This window comes from Oncorhynchus kisutch, linkage group LG11 (assembly GCF_002021735.2).
Source record: "Oncorhynchus kisutch isolate 150728-3 linkage group LG11, Okis_V2, whole genome shotgun sequence".
Lineage (NCBI taxonomy): Eukaryota > Metazoa > Chordata > Actinopteri > Salmoniformes > Salmonidae > Oncorhynchus > Oncorhynchus kisutch.
This window is the reverse complement of record NC_034184.2, coordinates 86,896,376-86,922,066: the sequence shown is the minus strand read 5'-3', so window position 1 is coordinate 86,922,066 and position 25,691 is coordinate 86,896,376. Positions and strand designations below refer to the sequence as shown.

General features: G+C 44.1%; 1 protein-coding gene across 2 annotated transcripts in view; it reads left to right on the top strand.

Annotated features, from left to right (window-relative positions):
* Positions 1-25,691, top strand: part of dipk2ab (divergent protein kinase domain 2Ab) — a 96,249-nt gene that overhangs the window by 11,757 nt on the left and 58,801 nt on the right. For both annotated transcript variants that reach the window (XR_004211774.1, XM_031836443.1), the window contains exon 2: positions 22,738-23,625. Coding sequence is in view for 1 of the 2 variants with exons in the window: in XM_031836443.1 (XP_031692303.1) it covers positions 22,972-23,625 (654 nt within the window). In the remaining variant the exon portion in view is untranslated. The remainder of the gene's footprint in view (positions 1-22,737; positions 23,626-25,691) is intronic.

Sequence of the window (25,691 nt, the reverse complement as noted above, 5' to 3'; positions counted from 1 at the left end):
ACGTATCGTATCAGCACCTAAGTAGTGTGATGATGATATATCGTGAGGTTTGTGGTATTTCCCAGCTCTAGGGACCATGGGGAGTTGCATTGTGACAGTCTTTTAAATTGACTGCGGTAGTGAAGACACGTTTATTCCGAGGTGGACAAAGTTGCTTCGTGCTGTCTGCTGTGTTCAATTTAGCTCTCCATCCCGTTCTCTTGTGCTCTCTCGTGCTCTCTCGTGCTCTCTCTCCATCTCGTTCTCTCTCTCTCTCGTGCTTTCTCTTCATCTCTCTCTCTCGTTCTCTCTCTCTCTCTCTCCATCTCTCTCTCGTTCTCTCTCTATCTCATACTGTACCAATGAAATTAATCAAGCATGTTCCCTCCTGCCCTGGTTCTATGATATATTGATGAAGTTCAGCCTCCGGTTGTGACTGCCTGACTCTGTGAGGGAAATGGTTAGCGAAACAAGGAGTAGCCTAGCACTACATGCTGTTATCTGATCATGTGGTCTTTCTCATTCACAAGGAGTAGCCTAGCACTACATGCTGTTATCTGATCCTGTTGTCTTTCTCATTCACAAGGAGTAGCCTAGCACTACATGCTGTTATCTGATCCTGTTGTCTTTCTCATTCACAAGGAGTAGCCTAGCACTACATGCTGTTATCTGATCATGTGGTCTTTCTTATTCACAAGGAGTAGCCTAGCACTACATGCTGTTATCTGATCCTGTGGTCTTTCTCATTCACAAGGAGTAGCCTAGCACCACATGCTGTTATCTGATCCTGTGGTCTTTCTCATTCACACTGCCCTTCTCTATTCAGGTCTGTCTAACTTAATAGATTGGTTTCTTTAGACAGGAAGTCATTATGCACCTATTCTCTCCTCTCCTCCTTTTCCATCGTTGTTACCCCCGTTGTCGTTCGGTTTTAAAGTCGTCGTGACATGTTGCCTCTCTGTTCTTCTGGTGTCTTGTCTGTCTCGTTAATGAGACGTTTTGTGTCTCCTAACAGCCGCCAAACTCTCCGACTCAAACTCTCCGGCTCTGAACACTCGACTCATTTTCTCCCTGTATGAGGAGTCTCTTCTTTGATTCCGGTTCTTTCTCTCCTGCATTCCGTTCTCAGCGTTCATTCAGCAGTGCCTGACATACTCTGACATACTTCAGAGAGCCAGTGTGCTCTGACACCGGTCTTCTTTTTGGCAGCAGTTCTGTTAAGAGGTAATTTAGCACTCATTCCAAACGGTGTTCCCTCGCTAATCCACACTAATGTAAGGGACCTTAAAGTCCAGGTAGCAGATAAAGGGCCCTATCAGGTATGTACAGTGGGGCATATTTTCCACCATAATTTGCAAATTAATTCATAAAAAAATCCTACAATGTGATTTTTTTCAGAATTTTTTTTCTTCTCTTTTCTTCTCATTTTGTCATAGTTGAAGTATGATGAAAATTACAGGCCTCATCTTTTTTAAGTGGGAGAACTTGCACAATTTGGTGGCTGACTGAATACTTTTTTGCCCCACTGTATGTAGTTATATTTAATTATTATTTAGTTAATATTAATTATTATTATTAATTATATTGTTAACTAACTAACTATTAATTAACTGGGGGTTCTAACGGGAACAATTCTTTGTTAGTTTTACAATTTGTACAATTTATGATCCGCAGATATAAAAAAAGACCCAGACTCAAGATCATAATTTTGATGAATTACACTTTTTATAGAATAGAAAAATCTAATTTCATTAATTACATTGAAAAACTCTATATGTAGAAGAGTAGGGAGGTAAGGCAATAAATAGGACAATAATAGTAAAGGGTCTGTCTTTACTTGTTACTTTTACGAACTTTCATTAAACAGGCTGGTGGTCTAATTGGGTTGGGACTGTTTTCCTGGCACAAGTTAGGTCCCTTGATACCAATTGAGCAATGTTTTGAAAGGCATACCTTGTAGAATCCATGCCCCGAAGAACTCTGGCTGTTCTGGAGGTAAGGGGGGGTCAGACACGGCACTAGATGGGTGTACCTAATGAACTGTCTGGTGAGTGTATGTTGTTCGTCTTAACCTTTTATCCTTGCGTTTGTCTGTGTGAGGCTTCCAGGTGGTTAAATGTCAGTCGCAGCCAATTGAAATCAGGCTTTTAGGCTCAAACGGGCTTAATCCTTCTGAAGGTTAAGGGTCATGGATCAACTGGAGTCCATCACCAACCGCACGTTTCACATGAAACCTGTTTTCTTTGACTTTTTAATACGTCTTCCTATTAACAGAGAACAGGTGAGGGATTTCACAGATTAGGCTTGTAGTAGCATGTCATTTTAGTAATTAGCAGCAAAGGTCAGGCTCATTATAAAGGTGAATCCCCCCCCCCCCCCCCCCCCCACACCTAGCCTCATTGATGCCTGACTAAACCACATCCTAATCCTAATCTGGGGCTGTGTTCACTACCTTTTTCATGTTCTGGAATGTTCAATCGCTGTACCAGTTGAAAAAAGGGGAGGGGTTGGAGAACGCTGTCAGCATGGCCACTCCCCTTTTTTCATGTTCTGGAATGTTCAATCGCTGTACCAGTTATATAATATTTTTTTTAAATAAATGCGTCACTCAGTGCTTTAATCCACCAAACGGAAGCAAACCTCAGTCTGTTCAAGAACATTTTTGAGAAATGTGTCATTCAGTACAAATTGTTGCGCAACGTAGAAAACGTTCAAGCCAACTGAACGTACCTCTGATCTCCCTCCTGATCTGGGCCTGCGTTCATGCCTTGACAGGATGCAGCTCTCCTACCCTGCTGTGTACATTCTTCTTAACCTGCTATGAAAAGTCCATTTTGTTGACGGAAGTTGTATCCCTTCTAGACAACCCTGGCCGTCCGGATCCCTTCCCGCCTTGCGGAGCTCTGTGTCACTTGCTCAATGTTGCTTGAATAGAAACGATATCGTTCAGGGGATGTTCAGTTGTTCTGCCTCAGCATTCGACTCCTCTCTGTCTCCCTGCCTCTCTGTCTCTCTGCCTCTCTGTCTTTCTGTCTCTCTGTCTTTCTGTCTTTCTGTCTCTCTGTCTTTCTGTCTCTCTGTCTTTCTGTCTCTCTGTCTTTCTGTCTTTCTGTCTCTCTGTCTTTCTGTCTTTCTGTCTTTCTGTCTCTCTGTCTCTCTGTCTTTCTGTCTTTCTATCTCTCTCTCTCTCTCTCTGTCTCTCTCTCTGTCTCTCTTTCTGTCTCTCTCTCTGTCTCTCTCTCTGTCTCTCTCTCTTTCTGTCTCTTTCTTTCTTTCTGTCTCTCTCTCTGTCTCTCTCTCTCTTTCTTACTCTCTTTCTCTCTCTCTGTCTTTCTCTTTCTCTTTCTCTCTCTCTGTAATGGAAGACAGCCAGCCAAATCAACCTTTTTAAAATATCGATGTTTTTACCTCTTGTGATATTTTGTCGTTTTCTCTCTCAATTAAAACAAAGTATCCCAAAGCAAACACCTGTTAAACTAAATGTATGTGAATGCTGTAAGTACAGATGATTTGCTTAGTCTGGAAAGGAATATAACTAGGCAGTATTACAGTATTATAGACTCAATGACCTGGGATTTACTATGGTCTATGTAGAAGAACCCCTTACAGTATTATAGACTCAATGACCTGGGATTTACTATGGTCTATGTAGAAGAACCCCTTACAGTATTATAGACACTATGACCTGGGATTTACTATGGTCTATGTAGAAGAACCCCTTACAGTATTATAGACACTATGACCTGGGATTTACTATGGTCTATGTAGAAGAACCCCTTACAGTATTATAGACACTATGACCTGGGATTTACTGTGGTCTATGTAGAAGAACCCCTTACAGTATTATAGACACTATGACCTGGGATTTACTATGGTCTAGGTAGAAGAACCCCTTACAGTATTATAGACTCAATGACCTGGGATTTACTATGGTCTATGTAGAAGAACCCCTTACAGTATTATAGACACTATGACCTGGGATTTACTATGGTCTAGGTAGAAGTACCCCTTACAGTATTATAGACTCAATGACCTGGGATTTACTATGGTCTATGTAGAAGAACCCCTTACAGTATTATAGACACTATGACCTGGGATTTACTATGGTCTAGGTAGAAGAACCCCTTACAGTATTATAGACACTATGACCTGGGATTTACTATGGTCTAGGTAGAAGAACCCCTTACAGTATTATAGACACTATGACCTGGGATTTACTATGGTCTAGGTAGAAGAACCCCTTACAGTATTATAGACACTATGACCTGGGATTTACTATGGTCTAGGTAGAAGAACCCCTTACAGTATTATAGACTCAATGACCTGGGATTTACTATGGTCTATGTAGAAGAACCCCTTACAGTATTATAGACACTATGACCTGGGATTTACTATGGTCTAGGTAGAAGTACCCCTTACAGTATTATAGACTCAATGACCTGGGATTTACTATGGTCTAGGTAGAAGAACCCCTTACAGTATTATAGACACTATGACCTGGGATTTACTATGGTCTATGTAGAAGAACCCCTTACAGTATTATAGACACTATGACCTGGGATTTACTATGGTCTATGTAGAAGAACCCCTTACAGTATTATAGACACTATGACCTGGGATTTACTATGGTCTAGGTAGAAGAACCCCTTACAGTATTATAGACACTATGACCTGGGATTTACTATGGCCTATGTAGAAGAACCCCTTACAGTATTATAGACACTATGACCTGGGATTTACTATGGTCTAGGTAGAAGAACCCCTTACAGTATTATAGACACTATGACCTGGGATTTACTATGGTCTATGTAGAAGAACCCCTTACAGTATTATAGACACTATGACCTGGGATTTACTATGGTCTAGGTAGAAGAACCCCTTACAGTATTATAGACACTATGACCTGGGATTTACTATGGTCTATGTAGAAGAACCCCTTACAGTATTATAGACACTATGACCTGGGATTTACTATGGTCTATGTAGAAGTACCCCGTACAGTATTATAGACACTATGACCTGGGATTTACTATGATCTATGTAGAAGAACCCCTTACAGTATTATAGACACTATGACCTGGGATTTACTATGGTCTAGGTAGAAGTACCCCTTACCTCCTAATGTCTCTTGTGTGTCTTGTGAGCATCGTAGAGTGCAACATGTTAGACGAGCGCGTTTCGTAGATAGAATGGTATAACAGGTTTGTTTGGTCAAACAGACCTGGACCCGGGCCCCTCTGGGATCCAAATGCAGAAGACCAATCCGATGTCACAGCCCAGAAGTCTATAGCTCGAACACACGATGTCACAGCCCAGAAGTCTATAGCTCGAACACACACCGTTGACAAGGAGCTCGAAGTCCTAAATCACGCAGGCTCTCGACGGTGGGACTCATTGAGTTAAATCACTGCTGTGTTGCCCTGCTTTCCCTCATTTAAATGTTTTATTTGTTTAGGCAGAGCATTATGGAAATACCTGAACTGTGATTGGTTATTGTTCTGTGTTATGGAAATACCTGAACTGTGATTGGTTATTGTTCTGTGTTATGGACATACCTGAACTGTGATTGGTTATTGTTCTGTGTTGTTGAAGGCTGGTTTATTGATCTGTGTTGTTGAAGGCTGGTTTATTCATCTGTGTTGTTGAAGGCTGGTTTATTCATCTGTGTTGTTGAAGGCTGGTTTATTGATCTGTGTTGTTGAAGGCTGGTTTATTGTTCTGTGTTGTTGAAGGCTGGTTTATTGTTCTGTGTTGTTGAAGGCTGGTTTATTGATCTGTGTTGTTGAAGGCACTGGTTCCAACTCATCTCACCTTCACCCTGGAATGGATTTTGATTCATTCAGCATTGAACTTAGAAAATGAGTACATTTTTTTGTTTGTTGACTTGAACGCTAAACGGTTGGGTTTTATGTGGAGTAAGGAGGAAGGTGGAGGTTTTATGTGGAGTAAGGAGGAAGGTGGAGGTTTTATGTGGCGTAAGGAGGAAGGTGGAGGTTTTATGTGGAGTAAGGAGGAAGGTGGAGGTTTTATGTGGAGTAAGGAGGAAGGTGATGCGAGACGTGTGCATCAGTTCTTAAATCAGTCATTGTAATGTGTTTTTAGCTAGTCTGGTGGAATGAGGGTTGAGGAGGAGAGGATTCCTGCAGAGTGAATGGTCGGCTCTTTTACATAGTTCCAGTCTCCTCTCTGTAATGGACTTACTGCTGCTGCAGTCTACCGACACAGAGGTGTGACATTTCCACTGACTGGTGTGTGTGTCTCAGCTCTCTCCCACTCAGCCAGCCACTGTGTCGCCTTCAGCCGCTGCTCTTTCCGCTTCTCCCTCCCAGCCTTATGCCACTTCCCATCTTTGCCACGTCGAAAGAAAAAAAAGACGCTTTCGGAGGCCATCGGCACTCGCAAATAAACGCTAGCTGCTAGCTCCTCTCCTGCTCGTTAGCTGTTCCCCTCCCCCCCTCAAGTCGGTGGTGGTCATTTAATATATTAATTCATATTAATTAGCTCTAATTGAGAATGGGCGATTTGCATGGTCATTGTGAATCCAACAAAGACACTTGTATATTGTATTGTCATTGAGCTGCTGCAATGTGGTTCTGTTTAGAACCCAGACAGATGGATTGTGTGGAGTCTTTGTTGGGACAGTCGTTCCATGTCATTTCAACAACCAGTTTCAGTTCTACATGTTTGACAAGTAGTATGAAGCTGCGGATTGCATTATTGCTTCTTCATACTATGAAAAGTTTTTTTTTTTTTTTCCCTGTTCAGAGAAATGTGTAAGTTGAAGTCTCTTGCATTATTTACCATTATAGTAGTGTGACTGTATCAGGCTTTGACTACTGGGTGCTGCTGTTTATTCTTTATTTCACACTGTTTTTTCCACTTGTGTTTATTTAATAGATCACATTTCCTTTGCAACTTTGGGTTTAAAAAAACAAACAGATTCAGAAAATAAATTTGTCCTTGAAATGTATATTTAAACCAAATCATTTTCCGTAATTCTGATCATATGTTACTAACTGCAGCAATTTGAGATGGTGGGTGTCAGTCCTTTCGTTTGCTTTTTAAAAAATAAAGTGAAATGACCCAGGAGGAATTTATTGCTGTGCTTCTCTCTCTCCAGTGCTGAGTTGTTATCAAACCTCCTGGCTCTGCATCGCCGGCTCCCTCTGAACCCACTAACAGATGCGTTCACGCTATGCCTAAGGATCAACGATCTCCCTCTCCTCTCCCTCTTCTCCCCCTTCTCTCGATTCTCTCCCCCTTCTCTCCCTCTTCTCTCAATTCTCTCCCCCTTCTCTACCTCTTCTCCCCCTCTTCTCTCGATTCTCTACCTCTTCTCTCGATTCTCTACCTCTTCTCTCTCTTCTCTCGATTCTCTACCTCTTCTCTCTCTTCTCTCGATTCTCTACCTCTTCTCTCTCTTCTCTCGATTCTCTACCTCTTCTCTCTCTTCTCTCGATTCTCTACCTCTTCTCTCTCTTCTCTCGATTCTCTACCTCTTCTCTCGATCTCTACTCTTCTCGATTCTCTACCTCTTCTCTCGATTCTCTACCTTCCTTCTCTCGATCTCTACCTCTTCTCTACCTCTTCTCTCTCTTCTCTCGATTCTCTACCTCTTCTCTACCTCTTCTCTCTCTTCTCTCGATTCTCTCGATTCTCTCCCCCTTCTCTCCCTCTTCTGTCGATTCTCTCCCTCTTCTCTCCCTCTTCTCTCGATTCTCTCCCCCTTGTCTACCTCTTCTCTCCCTCTTCTCTCGATTCTCTCCCTCTTCTCTCGATTCTCTCCCCCTTCTCTCCCCCTTCTCTACCTCTTCTCTCCCCCTTCTCTACCTCTTCTCTCCCCCTTCTCTCGATTCTCTCCCCCTTCTCTCGATTCTCTCCCCCTTCTCTCGATTCTCTCCCCCTGCTCTCGATTCTCTCCCCCTTCTCTACCTCTTCTCTTGATTCTCTCCCTCTTCTCTCGATTCTCTCCCCCTTCTCTCCCTCTTCTATCCCTCTTCTCTCAATTCTCTCCCTCTTCTCTCGATTCTCTACCTCTTCTCTCTCTTCTCTCGATTCTCTACCTCTTCTCTCGATTCTCTCCCCCTTCTCTCCCTCTTCTCTCGATTCTCTACCTCTTCTCTCTCTTCTCTCGATTCTCTACCTCTTCTCTACCTCTTCTCTCCCTCTTCTCTCGATTCTCTCCCTCTTCTCTCAATTCTCTCCCTCTTCTCTTGATTCTCTCCCTCTTCTCTTGATTCTCTCCCTCTTCTCTTGATTCTCTCCCTCTTCTCTTGATTCTCTCCCTCTTCTCTCGATTCTCTCCCTCTTCTCTCAATTATCTCCCTCTTCTCTCAATTATCTCCCCCTTCTCTCCCTCTCCTCTTCTCTCCCCCTTCTCTCCCTCTCCTCTTCTCTCCCTCTTCTCTCCCCCTTCTCTCCCTCTCCTCTCCCTCTCCTCTTCTCTCCCTCTTCTCTCCCTCTTCTCTCCCTCTTCTCTCCCTCTTCTCTCCCTCTTCTCTCCCTCTCCTCTCCCTCTCCTCTTCTCTCCCTCTCCTCTTCTCCCTCTTCTCTCCCTCTCCTCTTCTCTCCCTCTTCTCTCCCTCTTCTCTCCCTCTTCTCTCCCTCTTCTCTCCCTCTTCTCTCCCTCTTCTCTCCCTCTTCTCTCCCTCTTCTCTCCCTCTTCTCTCCCTCTTCTCTCCCTCTTCTCTCCTCTTCTCTCCCTCTCCTCTTCTCTCCCTCTCCTTCTCTCCCTCTTCTCTCGATTCTCTCGATTCTCTACCTCTTCTTTCTCTCCCTCTTCTCTCGATTCTCTCTCGATTCTCTCCCTCTTCTCTCGATTCTCTCCCCCTTCTCTCCCCCTTCTCTCGATTCTCTTCCCCTTCTCTACCTCTTCTCTCCCCCTTCTCTCGATTCTCTACCTCTTCTATCCCTCTTCTCTCGATTCTCTCCCTCTTCTCTCGATTCTCTCCCTCTTCTCTCGATTCTCTACCTCTTCTCTCTCTTCTCTCGATTCTCTACCTCTTCTCTCGATTCTCTACCTCTTCTCTCGATTCTCTACCTCTTCTCTACCTCTTCTCTCCCCCTTCTCTCCCTCTTCTATCCCTCTCCTCTCCCTTTCCTCTTCTCTCCCTCTCCTCTCCCTTTCCTCTTCTCTCCCTCTTCTCTCCCTCTCCTCTTCTCTCCCTCTTCTCTCCCTCTCCTCTTCTCTCCTCTCTTATTCAATGCGACTTTATTGTTATTGGAAACATTTGCCAAAGCAAAGTGAAAAAACAAATACAAAAACCAACAAAGCGAATTAAACAAAAAAACTATCAGACATTAAACATTACACACAAATTGGATATTTCAAGAGAATAACAACATTTTAAAATATTATTTGAGGTTTAAAGAAAAATTTAGCATAGCTACATAAATATGTTATATTACATTGTTGTTTCTGACTCTGTAATAACTAAGTGGGTCATTGACCTCAGTGGGTCACATCTTGCTGCTGTGTGGTATTTTGCACATATCGGAGTTAATCAATGTTTATTTATTTTTTCTATTTTTTTGGTGGGAACTGAGGGAAATATGTGTCTCTAATATGGTCATACATTGGACAGAAGGTTAGGAAGTGCAGCTCAGTTTCCACCTCATTTTGTGTGCAGTGAGCACATAGGCAGACCTGGCTCTCAAGAGAAGACAGGCTATGGCGGCCTTTCTCAATAGCAAGGCTATGCTCACAAAGTCTGTACATAGTCAAAGTTTTCCTTAAGTTTGGGTCAGTCACAGTGGTCAGGTATTCTGCCGCTGTGTTCTCTCTGTTTAGGGCCAAAAAGCATTCTAGTTTGCTTTTTTTTTGTCGATTCTTTCCAGTGTGCCAAATAGTTATCTTTTTTGACCTCGCAACCTCGCAACCACAGACCTCGCAACCACAGACCTCGCAACCACAGACCTCGCAACCACAGACCTCGCAACCTCGCAACCACAGACCTCGCAACCACAGACCTCGCAACCACAGACCTCGCAACCACAGACCTCGCAACCACAGACCTCGCAACCACAGACCTCGCAACCACAGACCTCGCAACCACAGAGCTCGCAACCACAGAGCTCGCAACCACAGAGCTCGCAACCACAGAGCTCGCAACCACAGAGCTCGCAACCACAGAGCTCGCAACCACAGAGCTCGCAACCACAGAGCTCGCAACCACAGAGCTCGCAACCACAGACCTTGTCAGGAATCTATCCAGAAAATCGAGATGCTCCTCATTGGTTGGGGACAGATCATCTGCAAATGGTAGATTGCCCAGTCCAATAGGGTGAGGCCGGGTGCTGCAGACTGTTCTAGTGCCCTCGCCATTTCATTGATATATATACAGTATGTTGAAGAGGGTGGGGCTCAAGCTGCATCCCTGTCTCACCCCACGGCCCTGTGGGAAGAAATCGGGTTTATTGCCAATTTTAACCGCATGCTTGTTGTTTGTGTACGTTGATTTTATAATGTCATATTTCCCCCAGCAACACTTTCTATCAATTTGTATAGCAGACTCTCGTGCCAAATTGAGTCAAGCTTTTTTTGAAATCAACATGAGAAGACTTTGCCTTTTGTTTTGGTTTGTTTGTCATTTTAAGGTGTGCAGGGGTGTATTCTTGGTCTGTCGTATGGTATTTTGGTAAGATGACAATTTTGACATTTGTTTTCACTGAGGAAATGTTGGGAGTCTTATCAACAGCAAAGATTGTTGCTGACGCAGATTATTATTGTGGAGAAGTGGTTCGTCTCCGTTTTGGATGAATAGCTCTTTGTTGTTTGTTTGGTGTTTTCCACTTTTCCCAGAAGTGGTTCAGATTCGATGTTCAAATTGAGCTGTTTTCTGACGTGCTGTTCCTTCTTTTTTCTTAGTGTATCTCTGTACCGTTTTTTTTGTGTATTTCACAGTAGTTGAACCTCTTGTCAGTCTGTTTCTTGTCTTAATCTCTCTCTTCTCTTCTACTGTTACTGTAGTGACACCAGGTTTTTTTTCATAGCGTCTACTTCAAAGCTAGATTAAAGCCAATCAGGGCAACTCTGCTGATGAAAGGTTAAACTCCTCTCAGCAGGGTTCTCTTCAGAATGCTCAGAGGGGCCTGTTCCATTTGAAGGGAGAACAAGAATGACTGACTGGATTCGTGGGGGGGGGGGAGAAAGAGAGGGGGAGATGAGAGGGGGAGGAATAGAGAGAGTGGGGGGAGAGGAGAGGGAGAGGGGGGTAGGAAGAGGGAGGAGAGAGAGAGAGTGGGGTAGGAAGAGAGAGGGGAAGAGGAGAGTGAGGGGGGGAGAAAGAGAGGGGGAGGAATAGAGAGAGTGTGGGGAGAGGAGAGAGAGAGAGGGGGAGGAATAGAGAGAGAGAGGGGGAGGAATAGAGAGAGTGTGGGGAGAGGAGAGAGAGAGAGAGAGAGGGGGGGTAGGAAGAGGGAGGAGAGAGAGAGCGAGTGGGGGAGGAAGAGAGAGGGGGAGAGGAGAGTGAGAGGGGGGGGGTAGGAAGAGGGAGGAGAGAGAGAGTGGGGTAGGAAGAGAGAGGGAGAGAGAGCGAGGGAGGAGAGAGAGAGAGAGAGTGGGGTAGGAAGAGAGAGGGGGAGAGGAGAGGGAGAGGAGGGAGAGAGAAAGAAGAGGGGGAGCTCAGCTCTCCTATGCTGTTGGTGTTCCAGAAGGTGAAGTGATGGATGCTTCCACAGCTAGGCTATATATAGGGATGAGAAATCAAGATGAAGACGTACTATATTTTCCTATTGTTCATAAAACATTTTTTTTATCTGAGGTTGTGAGAAGTTCTATACCAAAGAAAGGCTCTTTCCCAACAATGTTGTAATCACTATCCGTAGTAAAACGTTATAAAGTAGAATTTAAATCACAAAATACAAAATAAGAAGAACACGAGAAAAGTAAGACGGATATATATATACACACACAGGGTCAGTTCCAGGGTCGGTGCCAATACCATATTTACATTGTGGGATACTTGTGGTACTTGTATGGGTATAGATAGCAAGCTGACTAGGCATTAGAATACATTATAAACAGAGTAGCTTGTATGAAGATAGTGTGTAGAGTCCTGTGAGTGTGCATCGAGTCAGTGCATTAATGATAAACAGAGTAGCATGTATGAAGACAGTGTGTAGAGTCCTGTGAGTGTGCATCGAGTCAGTGCATTAATGATAAACAGAGTAGCATGTATGAAGACAGTGTGTAGAGTCCTGTGAGTGTGCATCGAGTCGGTGCATTAATGATAAAAGGGTTCGTCCATATTTGTTAGCTGTTCAGCAGTCTAATGGCTTGGGGGATAGAAGCTGTTCAGCAGTCTAATGGCTTGGGGGTAGAAGCTGTTCAGCAGTCTTGTGTCTTGGGTGTAGAAGCTGTTCAGCAGTCTTGTGTCTTGGGGATTGAAGCTGTTCAGGGGTCTGATGGCTTGGGGATCGAAGCTGTTCAGCAGTCTGATGGCTTGGGGGTGGAAGCTGTTCAGCAGTCTGATGGCTTGGGGATCGAAGCTGTTCAGCAGTCTGGCTTGGGGGTAGAAGCTGTTCAGCAGTCTGATGGCTTGGGGTTAGAAGCTGTTCAGCAGTCTGATGGCTTGGGTGTAGAAGCTGTTCAGCAGTCTGATGGCTTGGGGGTAGAAGCTGTTCAGGAGTCTAATGGCTTGGGGGTAGAAGCTGTTCAGCAGTCTAATGGCTTGGGGGTAGAAGCTGTTCAGCAGTCTGATGGCTTGGGGGTAGAAGCTGTTCAGCAGTCTGATGGCTTGGGGATCGAAGCTGTTCAGCAGTCTGATGGCTTGGGGATCGAAGCTGTTCAGGAGTCTGATGGCTTGGGGATCGAAGCTGTTCAGGAGTCTGATGGCTTGGGGGTAGAAGCTGTTCAGGAGTCTGATGGCTTGGGGATCGAAGCTGTTCAGGAGTCTGATGGCTTGGGGGTAGAAGCTGTTCAGGAGTCTGATGGCTTGGGGGTAGAAGCTGTTTAGGAGTCTGATGGCTTGGGGGTAGAAGCTGTTCAGGAGTCTGATGGCTTGGGGGTAGAAGCTGTTCAGGAGTCTGCATTAAATGTTCCTTCATGTAGCCAACATATTCATGCTTGACCTATTCCTCTTGATTTCACAAGATATTCTTGATATTCTTGAACAAACATGTTGATTTAGGCCTAAACCATCACTGGTATCAGGCGGTATTGTTGCACCTGCTGTATTCGGCACATGTGACTAATACAATTTGATTTAGCTACGTTTGCTCTGACTCAGTACATTGATCAGCTAGCTAGCCAGCTAACTAGCGAGTCGCGTCAGCGACTAACACAATTTAGCTAAAACTTGCAAAGAATAGACAAACTAGCTGTTAGCAACAAGCTAATAGTGTAATTATAGAACGCTTGCGGATGTATGTTAAGAAGCAAAGTGGAAACAGCTTCGTTGTCATCAACATTGTTGTATGTGCTGCATTGACCATGTAGACTGAATGCTATATATAGTATAGAATATAATTACCAGAAAATAGTTCATTTCCCCCTCACCTTCTGATGTTCCCAGGATCTCTATGTTAACCAAGGGGTTTTGCAAATGTAACCTCAGTAGTGTAGAGAGAGGAAAAAGGGGGGGAAAGAGGTATTTATGACGGTCATAAACCTACCCCCCCTGGCCAACGTCATGACAACCATGTAGACTGAACACAAGTGTCTCGTGGTCGAGCAACAACAACATGCGCTCCTCAAGATCTGTGTGCAACAGTATCTTCTAAATCAAAGAGAAATCGGCGAAGCATGAATATGTTGGCTACATGAAATAGCTAAGAGAGCATTTTAATGTAGCCGAAGATTACAGTGTCCTCTAGGCAACACTGACCAACACCTTGTTTCTTACCCACAACTCCTCTTTCATTCGTCATCATATCAACGTTCCCACTATTATCTTCTATCTATAGAATTAAGAATATTCATTATGATGTCAAATAACAATTGCAACATTTGGTTAAAAGTTGTTTTGCCCATATCGCCCTGGAAATGATCTCAAATGAGTGCATTCAAAAATAAAATAAATGAAAATGCAAACAATAATTTTTTAGTTTGAAGTTTCATTGAACAATATAAAACAATCCGAATGGAGAGAGACCCATTGAAATCACTTAGCATGATGTTGCCGTCACCACCTGGTGTAGGCCCGTCAGGAAGTCCAGCATCCAGTTGCAGAGGTCCAGGGCCCCAAGCTTGTTGACATGCTTGTTAGGAGGGGACTATGATGTTGAACGCTAAACGATAGGCAATGAAAATCTCACATAGGTATTTCTCTTAGCTAGGTGGGTGAGGCCAGTGTGGAGCGCAATTGAGATTGCGTCGTCTATGGATCTGGGATGATGGAGTTGTGGGATGATGGAGTTTATGTGTGCCATAACCAGACTTTCAAATCACTTCATGATGACAGATGTGAGTGCTACAGGGTGGTAGTCATTGTGACAGGAAGCCTCAGAGTTCTTGGGAACAGGTATAATGGTGGTCAGTTTGAGACGTGGGGATTACAGACTGGGACAAGGAGAGGCTGATAATAACTGAATAAGCCTCGCTATTGGATTAACGTCCGGCCTTGCAGCCTTGCAAGTGTTGACCTGATTTTAAAGACCTTCTCTCCTCAGACCGAGATCACCCAGTCCTCTGGGTCAGCGGAGGCCCTCATGCACAGTTCGGGGATGTTTTTTGTTCGAAGTGTGCATAAAATGCATTGAGTTAGTTTGGTAGAGAGGCATTGTTGGGCAGATCACGGCTGGGTCTTCCTTTGTAATCCGTAATGGACCGTAGCCCCTGACACATGCATTGGGCATCAGATATAATAGGATTCTACCTTGCTCCTATAGCGTCTTTTTTTGCTTTTTTGTGATGCAGAGATCATAGCAGGACTTCTTGTAATTGGTCCTCCGCCATAGACACGCGGTTTGCTGTAGTTTAGCTCCACCCTCTGTGCTAATCCAGGGCTTTTGATTGGGGAAGCACATGGTTTGCTGTAGTTTAGCTCCATCCTCTGTGCTAATCCAGGGTTTTTGATTGGGGAAGCACATGGTTTGCTGTAGTTTAGCTCCATCCTCTGTGCTAATCCAGGGCTTTTGATTGGGGAAGCACATGGTTTGCTGTAGTTTAGCTCCACCCTCTGTGCAAATCCAGGGCTTTTGATTGGGGAAGCAGAGACCTTTCACTGTGGGGACAACGTCAGTATGTTCTAATGAACCGAGGACTGGGGTGGTCTCTCTGTGCCCTGTCCCATCCTCGTCAACGGTATTGGTCCTGGGACATATCAGCGGTAGCAAAGCGGTCCTGTAGCTTGGCACAAATATTAAGTTGGAAGCCCAGATTTAGAGAAAAGGCGTTTTTTCTTCTCCATAAACCAAAAATAAATAGTAATTATCACCAATTTTTTTATATATATATATAGAGATTTTTTTTAATTTATTGACATTTTAACACCTTTTTTGAACATATTTTCCAAAACAAGTCCTTAAAAATCTCATTACCGCAACGGTCTGAAAACGTCAAGATCATTTAGGAAATTTAATACATTTTCACTTAATTTTTTTATATATTTTTTATTATTATTCAGTCGTTATGCACAGATACTTAAAACTCTGAAATAATATATTTTTCAATTAACATTTTTATTTGATTTTGACCGAGTTCTCTCAACACCTTCTGCATTCTATAACCTTAACCTCACATATGCTCAGAATGTGTGAATCCTGAGAGGAGGTAGCATGTAGATTCTGCACTGAGAGAAGGTAGCATGTAGATTCTGCACTGAGAGAAGGTAGCATGTAGATTCTGCACTGAGAGGAGGTAGCATGTAGATTCTGCACTGAGAGAAGATAGCATGTAGATTCTGCACTGAGAGAAGATAGCATGTAGATTCTGCACTGAGAGAAAATAGCATACAGGTTGTGGTAATGATACACAGGTTGTGGTAATGATACACAGGTTGTGGTAATGATACACAGGTTGTGGTAATGATACACAGGTTGTGGTAATGATACACAGGTTGCGGTAATGATACACAGGTTGCGGTAATGATACACAGGTTGCGGTAATGTTACACAGGTTTGCTGTAATGATACACAGGTTGCGGTAATGATACACAGGTTGCGGTAATGATACACAGGTTGCGGTAATGATACACAGGTTGCGGTAATGTTACACAGGTTTGCTGTAATGATACACAGGTTGCGGTAATGATACACAGGTTGTGGTAATGATACACAGGTTGTGGTAATGATACACAGGTTGTGGTAATGATACACAGGTTGTGGTAATGATACACAGGTTGTGGTAATGATACACAGGTTGTGGTAATGATACACAGGTTGTGGTAATGATACACAGGTTGCGGTAATGATACACAGGTTGCGGTAATGATACACAGGTTGCGGTAATGATACACAGGTTGCGGTAATGATACACAGGTTGCGGTAATGATACACAGGTTGCGGTAATGATACACAGGTTGCGGTAATGATACACAGGTTGCGGTAATGAGGTTGATGATTTCGGTGATAATAAGTCTACTAAGACTGAGGTTAAAAACGTTTAGAAAATTGAATGTAGAAAATAAATGAGATAATATTGGCAGAATCATGGATTTCAAGTTAAATCAATTTAATTTCGCAATTCTTCAAAGGTACATAACATACACAGGCTAAAAACAGAGAACACATTTTTAAAAAACAACACACATACAAAAACACATACAAGACCAGCACGTCGTCACACACACTGGCCTGCACACTGTCCCTTGGGGATGCTGTTTCTATGACCCCAGGTTCTTTATCTTCAAGCCAACGTTTTCATGTGTTTTGCAAGCACATGTATCTCTGTCTGTGACTCTTCGCTGGCCAATTCAAAATGACTTTTAGTTTTAAAGAATTTAGCCTTGGAAAGGTTATGCCTTTTTTGGATTCTCGGACAGAAATCTTCTTCTTTTGAAGATTTGCCATAGTGTCCGTTTAAGGCTCTCTTTTACGGAGTAGCTGGCCCTTTCTTTCAGAATTTATCCGGATTTCTCGTTTATTGCAGTGGAGATGAAGGAAGGGGCTAACAGGTGTACGCTTTAGTCTTCTCTGGCTCTCTGTCGTTCTGTACCTCTCTGTCGTTCTGTACCTCTCTGTCGTTCTGTACCTCTCTGTCGTTCTGTACCTCTCTGTCGTTCTGTACCTCTCTGTCGTTCTGTACCTCTCTGTTGTTCTGTACCTCTCTGCCTTCCAATGTTGACAATTACATTCAAATCAAATGTATTTGTCACATACACATGGTTAGCAGATGTTAATGCGAGTGTAGAGAAATGCTTGTGCTTCTAGTTCCGACAATGCAGTAATAACCAACGAGTAATCTAACTAACAATTCCACAACAGCTACCTTATACACACAAGTGTAAAGGGATAAAGAATATGTACATATATGAATGAGTGATGGTACAGAACGGCATCATCTTGGCCATCATCTCTAATACGTTCAGTCTTTTCTTTAGGTTGTCTATCTCTTTGGTTCTCTCCAGAAGTTTATTTTCTGTACAAATTTCACCCTCCATTTTGATTCTTTCTTCTGTTCCTCATTTTTTTGTGATTCCTTTTTTGGGGGTCTTTGATGTCTTCATCGGTCCTGGTGTCTCGCTCTTCTTTTTAGGAGTTGAGTTGAGGGACACTTTACCTGCTGAGGTGCGAATGGCTGTTATTTTTGAGGAGGCTGTGTCCTCCTGAGGAGGCTGTGTCCTCCTGAGGAGGCTGTGTCCTCCTGAGGAGGCTGTGTCTTCCTGAGGAGGCTGTGTCTTCCTGAGGAGGCTGTGTCTTCCTGAGGAGGCTGTGTCTTCCTGAGGAGGCTGTGTCCTCCTGAGGAGGCTGTGTCTTCCTGAGGAGGCTGTGTCTTCCTGAGGAGGCTGTGTCTTCCTGAGGAGGCTGTGTCTTCCTGAGGAGGCTGTGTCCTCCTGAGGAGGCTGTGTCCTCCTGAGGAGGCTGTGTCCTCCTGAGGAGGCTGTGTCTTCCTGAGGAGGCTGTGTCTTCCTGAGGAGGCTGTGTCTTCCTGAGGAGGCTGTGTCTTCCTGAGGAGGCTGTGTCTTCCTGAGGAGGCTGTGTCCTCCTGAGGAGGCTGTGTCCTCCTGAGGAGGCTGTGTCTTCCTGAGGAGGCTGTGTCTTCCTGAGGAGGCTGTGTCTTCCTGAGGAGGCTGTGTCCTCCTGAGGAGGCTGTGTCCTCCTGAGGAGGCTGTGTCTTCCTGAGGAGGCTGTGTCTTCCTGAGGAGGCTGTGTCTTCCTGAGGAGGCTGTGTCTTCCTGAGGAGGCTGTGTCCTCCTGAGGAGGCTGTGTCCTCCTGAGGAGGCTGTGTCCTCCTGAGGAGGCTGTGTCTTCCTGAGGAGGCTGTGTCTTCCTGAGGAGGCTGTGTCCTCCTGAGGAGGCTGTGTCCTCCTGAGGAGGCTGTGTCTTCCTGAAGAGGCTGTGTCTTCCTGAAGAGGCTGTGTCTTCCTGATCTGTTTCTTTCTTCCTCAGTTTTTCCCTGTTTTTTTTCTTCTTTTCACGTTGCTTCTTTGTCAGATCTTGAGTGTTCTTGATTTGACTATTCTGCCTGTGTTTTGGAAATGGAAAGGAGGCATGACATGACATGAGTGTCTCAAAACATGGGACAAATCTTACTGCTATGGACACTTCATCCTATCGAAGGGACTAAATGGCTTACAGACTGTGTGGACATCCTGTAGTACAAACTAAATGGCTTACAGACTGTATGGACATCCTGTAGTACAAACTAAATGGCTTGTGGAGACTTCCTAACATTGTAGGGTATTGACTTCCTATATACATATATATATATATATATACACACACACAGACACACACACAGTGCCTTTCGAAAGTATTTGGCCCCCTTGAACTTGGCGACCTTTTGCCACATTTCAGGCTTCAAACATAAAGATATAAAACTGTATTTTTTTTGTGAAGAATCAACAACAAGTGGGACACAATCATGAAGTGGAACGACATTTATTGGATATTTCAAACTTTTTTAACATACAAAAACTGAAAAATTGGGCGTGCAAAATTATTCAGCCCCTTTACTTTCAGTGCAGCAAACTCTCTCCAGAAGTTCAGTGAGAATCTCTGAATGATCCAATGTTGACCTAAATGACTAATGATGATAAATACAATCCACCTGTGTGTAATCAAGTCTCCGTATAAATGCACCTGCACTGTGATAGTCTCAGAGGTCCGTTAAAAGCGCAGAGAGCATCATGAAGAACAAGGAACACACCAGGCAGGTCCGAGATACTGTTGTGAAGAAGTTTAAAGCCAGATTTGGATACAAAAAGATTTCCCAAGCTTTAAACATCCCAAGGAGCACTGTGCAAGCGATAATATTGAAATGGAAGGAGTATCAGACCACTGCAAATCTACCAAGACCTGGCCGTCCCTCTAAACTTTCAGCTCATACAAGGAGAAGACTGATCAGACATGCAGCCAAGAGGCACATGATCACTCTGGATGAACTGCAGAGATCTACAGCTGAGGTGGGAGACTCTGTCCATAGGACAACAATCAGTCGTATATTGCACAAATCTGGCCTTTATGGAAGAGTGGTAAGAAGAAAGCCATTTCTTAAAGATATCCATCAAATGTGTCGTTTAAAGTTTGCCACAAGCCACCTGGGAGACACACCAAACATGTGGAAGAAGGTGCTCTGGTCAGATGAAACCAAAATTGAACTTTTTGGCAACAATGCAAAACGTTATGTTTGGCGTAAAAGCAACACAGCTCATCACCCTGAACACACCATCCCCACTGTCAAACATGGTGGTGGCAGCATCATGGTTTGGGCCTGCTTTTCTTCAGCAGGGACAGGGAAGATGGTTAAAATTGATGGGAAGATGGATGGAGCCAAATACAGGACCATTCTGGAAGAAAACCTGATGGAGTCTGCAAAAGACCTGAGACTGGGACGGAGATTTGTCTTCCAACAAGACAATGATCCGAAACATAAAGCAAAATCTACAATGGAATGGTTCAAAAATAAACATATCCAGGTGTTAGAATGGCCAAGTCAAAGTCCAGACCTGAATCCAATCGAGAATCTGTGGAAAGAACTGAAAACTGCTGTTCACAAATGCTCTCCATCCAACTTCACTGAGCTCGAGCTGTTTTGCAAGGAGGAATGGGAAAAAATTCAGTCTCTCGATGTTGAAAACTGATAGAGACATACCCCAAGCGACTTAAAGCTGTAATCGCAGCAAAAGGTGGCGCTACAAAGTATTAACTTAAGGGGGTTGAATAATTTTGCACGCCCAATTTTTCAGTTTTTGATTTGTTAAAAAAGTTAGAAATATCCAATAAATGTCGTTCCACTTCATGATTGTGTCCCACTTGTTGTTGATTCTTCACAAAAAAATAGTTTTATATCTTTATGTTTGAAGCCTGAAATGTGGCAAAAGGTCGCAAAGTTCAAGGGGGCCGAATACTTTCGCAAGGCACTGTACATACATACAGTGGGGCAAAAAAGTATTTAGTCAGCCACCAATTGTGCAAGTTCTCCCACTTAAAAAGATGAGAGAGGCCTGTAATTTTCATCATAGGTACACTTCAACTATGACAGACAAAATGAGAGAAAAAAATCCAGAAAATCACATTGTAGGATTTTTTATTCATTTATTTGCAAATTATGGTGGAAAATAAGTATTTGGTCAATAACAAAAGTTGATCTCAATACTTTGTTATATACCCTTTGTTGGCAATGACAGAGGTCAAACGTTTTCTGTAAGTCTTCACAAGAACTTGCACAATTGGTGGCTGACTAAATACTTTTTTGCCCCATTGTATATATGTAAATATGTAAATATGTATATATGTATATATGTAAATATGTAAATATGTAAATGTATATATGTAAATGTATATATGTATATATGTAAATGTATATATGTAAATATGAAAATATGTAAATGTATATATTTACATTTACTCTTGCTGTCACCTCCGACCCCTGACCCCTCTCTCTGTCCTTCTGTACACTTCCAGCAGTTCTGGGTTGATGTAAACTTTTGTTCTCTGAATTTTGCTAAAGCTTTCTTTTTGTCGCTCGCTGACTATCTGCAATTAAACAGGACATAAAGCAAACATTTCAACAGTTAGTAAAATTTAAATAAATAGTTAATATATATTTTTATAAAATATAGTCTGTATAATTTTAAAGTTACTGAAACAGAAAAAGAAAGTTCTGAAAGTTCTCCACAACTGGCCTTAAAGTTAGTAAAATTTCTCTCAGCCACAACTGGCCTTAAATCGCAGCTGTAAGTGAAAATGGTTTTGCGGAGGAACCTTGGCCTGACAATAGAGAAGACATCATTTTTACTCAATGTACATAATTACACATTAATAAAGTATATTTTCATACAACATTTTTAATCGGACATTTTCTAAATGTTGAAAACGACCTGTTTTGGGAAATTATAATCAATACTGTCGTGTACGCAGTCTGACAAGAGAATGTTTACCTTTTAACTGGAGAAAAGATAAAGACACCTGGAAGCCATCTTGAGGGCAGTGTTGTTGCTTCATTCAAAATCAAACTTTATTTAAAATTGTCCGTGTGAACAGTCCTTCAAAACTGTTGTGGAGGATGAGAACATCAGTCATGGACACTTCATTTTAACACTATATAAAAAAATTGTATATATATTATTATACATGAATATTCAGTTAATCATTTTTCTGTCATTTGAAAACATTTATTTTTTTCGTTTTACTGTGTTTAAATTACAACATACGTTCAGACAGAGACGCGTTGTGGTAATGAGTATCTCAGCAGAAAATGTCATAAAATACTAAAATAATTCATTCCTATGTTGCAATTACTCTTTATTATGGTATTTATTAACAAATGTTTAATATTTAATCATTACTGGTATTTTAGTGGTTTCATGAGGATTCATGCCTCAACTATTGTTAAAATAATATTTTTGTTGTATTTCGCTGGGCTCAGGTGTGTAATGTTCTCTCTCTCTCTCTCGCTCCTTTTCTCTCTCCTTTTCTCTCTCTCGATCCTTTTCTCTCTCTCTCTTTCTCTCTCTCTCCTTTTCTCTCTCTCCTTTTCTCTCTCTCTCTCTCCTTTTCTTTCTCTCTCTCCTTTTCTCTCTCTCTCTCTCCTTTTCTCTCTCTCTCTCTCCTTTTCTCTCTCTCCTTTTCTCTCTCTCTCTCCTTTTCTCTCTCTCTCTCTCCTTTTCTCTCTCTCTCTCTCCTTTTCTCTCTCTCTCCTTTTCTCCTCTCTATCCTTTTCTCTCTCTCCTCTCTCCTTTTCTCTCTCTCCTCTCTATCCTTTTCTCTCTCTCCTCTCTATCCTTTTCTCTCTCTCCTCTCTCTCCTTTTCTCTCTCTCCTCTCTATCCTTTTCTCTCTCTCCTCTCTCTCCTTTTCTCTCTCTCCTCTCTATCCTTTTCTCTCTCTCCTCTCTATCCTTTTCTCTCTCTCCTCTCGCTCCTTTTCTCTCTCTCTCTCTCTCTCTCTCTCTCTCTCTCTCTCTCCTTTCTCTCTCTCTCTCTCCTTTTCTCTCTCTCTCTCTCCTTTTCTCTCTCTCTCCTTTTCTCCTCTCTATCCTTTTCTCTCTCTCCTCTCTCCTTTTCTCTCTCTCCTCTCTATCCTTTTCTCTCTCTCCTCTCTATCCTTTTCTCTCTCTCCTCTCTATCCTTTTCTCTCTCTCCTCTCTATCCTTTTCTCTCTCTCTATCCTTTTCTCTCTCTCTCTCCCCTCTCTGTCTCTCTCTGCTTGGATGCAGGCTCCCCGGTCGAGGCTCCAGGTTCCACAGACGGGGACTCGCAGGCCTGTGTCAGAGTTTGGCATGGGGTTACTGTGCCAGCCTTGCCCCTACCAGGCGCTCTAGATGATGATGATTCCCCAGCGCAACATGACAGAGAGGCAGTGAGGCTCGGCTAGCCCCCACCTGACCCGACGATACTCTCAACACTCCCTTGTTCTACTCTAACTGCTGACCCCCACATCCTGTCCCACAATGCTGCGTTTCCTGCCTCTGAAGCTGGGTCGCCTCTACCGTTGTCTGAAGCTTCTGCTGGTGGTGGGTCTGTTTGTTATCCTCCTGATGAACACCCACAACCTGTTCGCCTCCTTCCAGAAGAACGAGCTGACGGACCGCCGCTTCATCAACCTCAACAAGTGCCCCGCCTGCTTCGGCACCAGCTGGTGCAGGAAGTTCATGAATGGCCAGGTGTCTTTCGAGACCTGGGGACGCCTGCGCTTCCTGGATGTCTTCAACGTCAAGAACGTGTACTTCGCCCAGTACGGAGAGCCGCGCGAGGGGACGAGGCGCGTGGTGCTCAAACGCCTGGGATCCAATCAGGAGCTGGCGGACATTGACCAGAAGATCTGTAAGAGAGCTACTGGCCGCCCGCGCTGCGACCTCATCCAGGCCATGTACAAGACGGAGTTCGCTAGGCTGAACGGGGACGTGAGGCTGCTGACCCCTGAGGTGGTAGAGGGCTGGTCTGACCTCGTGCACTGTCCCTCCCAGAGGCTGCTGGACAGGGTGGTGCGACGTTATGCCGAAACCAAAGACTCTGGCAGCTTCCTGCTGAAGAACCTGAAGGACACCGAGAGGATGCAGTTACTGATGACCCTGGCCTTCAACCCTGAGCCCCTCGTACTACAGGTAGGAACTAAAGCCTTTTAATACCCTGTTCTCTTCTACAGGGATTCATCTGTATTGTTATTCGTGTTTGAGATGGACGACAGGTAGAGGTCACTTTTTAATTTCCCTCTTCGACTTTGTTTCTTTTTAATGGCCCTCCCTTGTCTTCGTTGTTTTGTCTGGTGTTATTGTCTTCTACGTGAGATGATACAACTATAGAGGACTGCAGACACTGACATGTCCAAATGAAACCAGTGGAATCCCAAGAGGCCTGTTAGCCACACCTTTCTGCCACTGAGCCGTCTAGTGGAATCCCAAGAGGCCTGTTAGCCACATTTCTGCCACAGAGCCATCTAGTGGAATCCCAAGAGGCCTGTTAGCCACACCTTTCTGCCACAGAGCCATCTAGTGGTATCCCAAGAGGCCTGTTAGCCACACCTTTCTGCCACAGAGCCATCTAGTGGAATCCCAAGAGGCCTGTTAGCCACACCTTTCTGCCACTGAGCCATCTAGTGGCCTGTTAGCCACACCTTTCTGCCACTGAGCCATCTAGTGGCCTGTTAGCCACACCTTTCTGCCACTGAGCCATCTAGTGGCCTGTTAGCCACACCTTTTTGCCACAGAGCCATCTAGTGGCCTGTTAGCCACACCTTTCTGCCACAGAGCCATCTAGTGGCCTGTTAGCCACACCTTTCTGCCACTGAGCCATCTAGTGGCCTGTTAGCCACACCTTTCTGCCACAGAGCCGTCTAGTGGAATGTTAGCCACACCTTTCTGCCACAGAGCCATCTAGTGGAATGTTAGCCACGCCTTTCTGCCACAGAGCCATCTAGTGGAATGTTAGCCACGCCTTTCTGCCACAGAGCCATCTAGTGGCCTGTTAGCCACACCTTTCTGCCACAGAGCCATCTAGTGGCCTGTTAGCCTGTTAGCCTGTTAGCCACACAGAGCCGTCTAGTGGCCTGTTAGCCTGTTAGCCACACAGAGCCGTCTAGTGGCCTGTTAGCCTGTTAGCCACACAGAGCCATCTAGTGGCCTGTTAGCCTGTTAGCCACACAGAGCCGTCTATATACAGGGCCTTCTAGTGGCCTGTTAGCCTGTTAGCCACACAGAGCCATCTATATACAGGGCCTTCTAGTGGCCTGTTAGCCTGTTAGCCACACAGAGCTGTCTATATACAGGGCCTTCTAGTGGCCTGTTAGCCTGTTAGCCACACAGAGCCATCTATATACAGGGCCTTCTAGTGGCCTGTTAGCCTGTTAGCCACACAGAGCCGTCTATATACAGGGCCTTCGTAAAGTATTGTAATGTTTCACACCTCTTGACGTTTCCACATTTTGTTGTTCCAGCTTTTCTTTTGTCAAACAAACAATAATACCGTAATGTATTGACAGTAATGTATTGACAGTAATGTCAAAGGGGATGATGTTTTTCACCTTTTTTTACAAATCAATTTAAAAAAAGAAAGGCTGGGGCCTCCTGGGTGGCGCAGTGCTTAAGGGCGCTGTACTGACTCTGGGTTTGCACTCAGGCTCTGTTGTAACCGGCCACGACCAGGAGGTCCGTTACGCGACGCACAATTGGCCCAGTGTCGTCCGGGTTAGGGAGGGTTTGGCCGGTAGGGATGTCCTTGTCTCATCGCACACCAGCGACTCCTGTGGCAGGCCGGGCACAGTGCACGCTGACCAGGTCGCTAGGTGTACGGTGTTTCCTCTGACACATTGGTGCGGTTGGCTTCCGGGTTGGATGCGCGCTGTGTTAAGAAGCAGTGCGGCTTGGTTGGGTTGCGTATCGGAGGACTCATGACTTTCAACCTTCGTCTCTCCCGAGCCCGTACGGGAGTTGTAGCGATGAGACAAGATAGTAGCTACTAAAACAATTGGACACCACGAAATTGGGGAGAAAAAGGGGTAAAAAAAAAAGGCTGAAATGTCAATAAGTTTTCAAGTTCAGGAGTAGAAATGTGCTCAACAAGTCACATAATAGTTGCATGGACTCATTCTGTGTGCGATAAGTGTTTAACATGAATGTTGAATGACTACCTCATCTCTGTACCCAACACGTTTAATTATCTGTAAGGTCCCTCA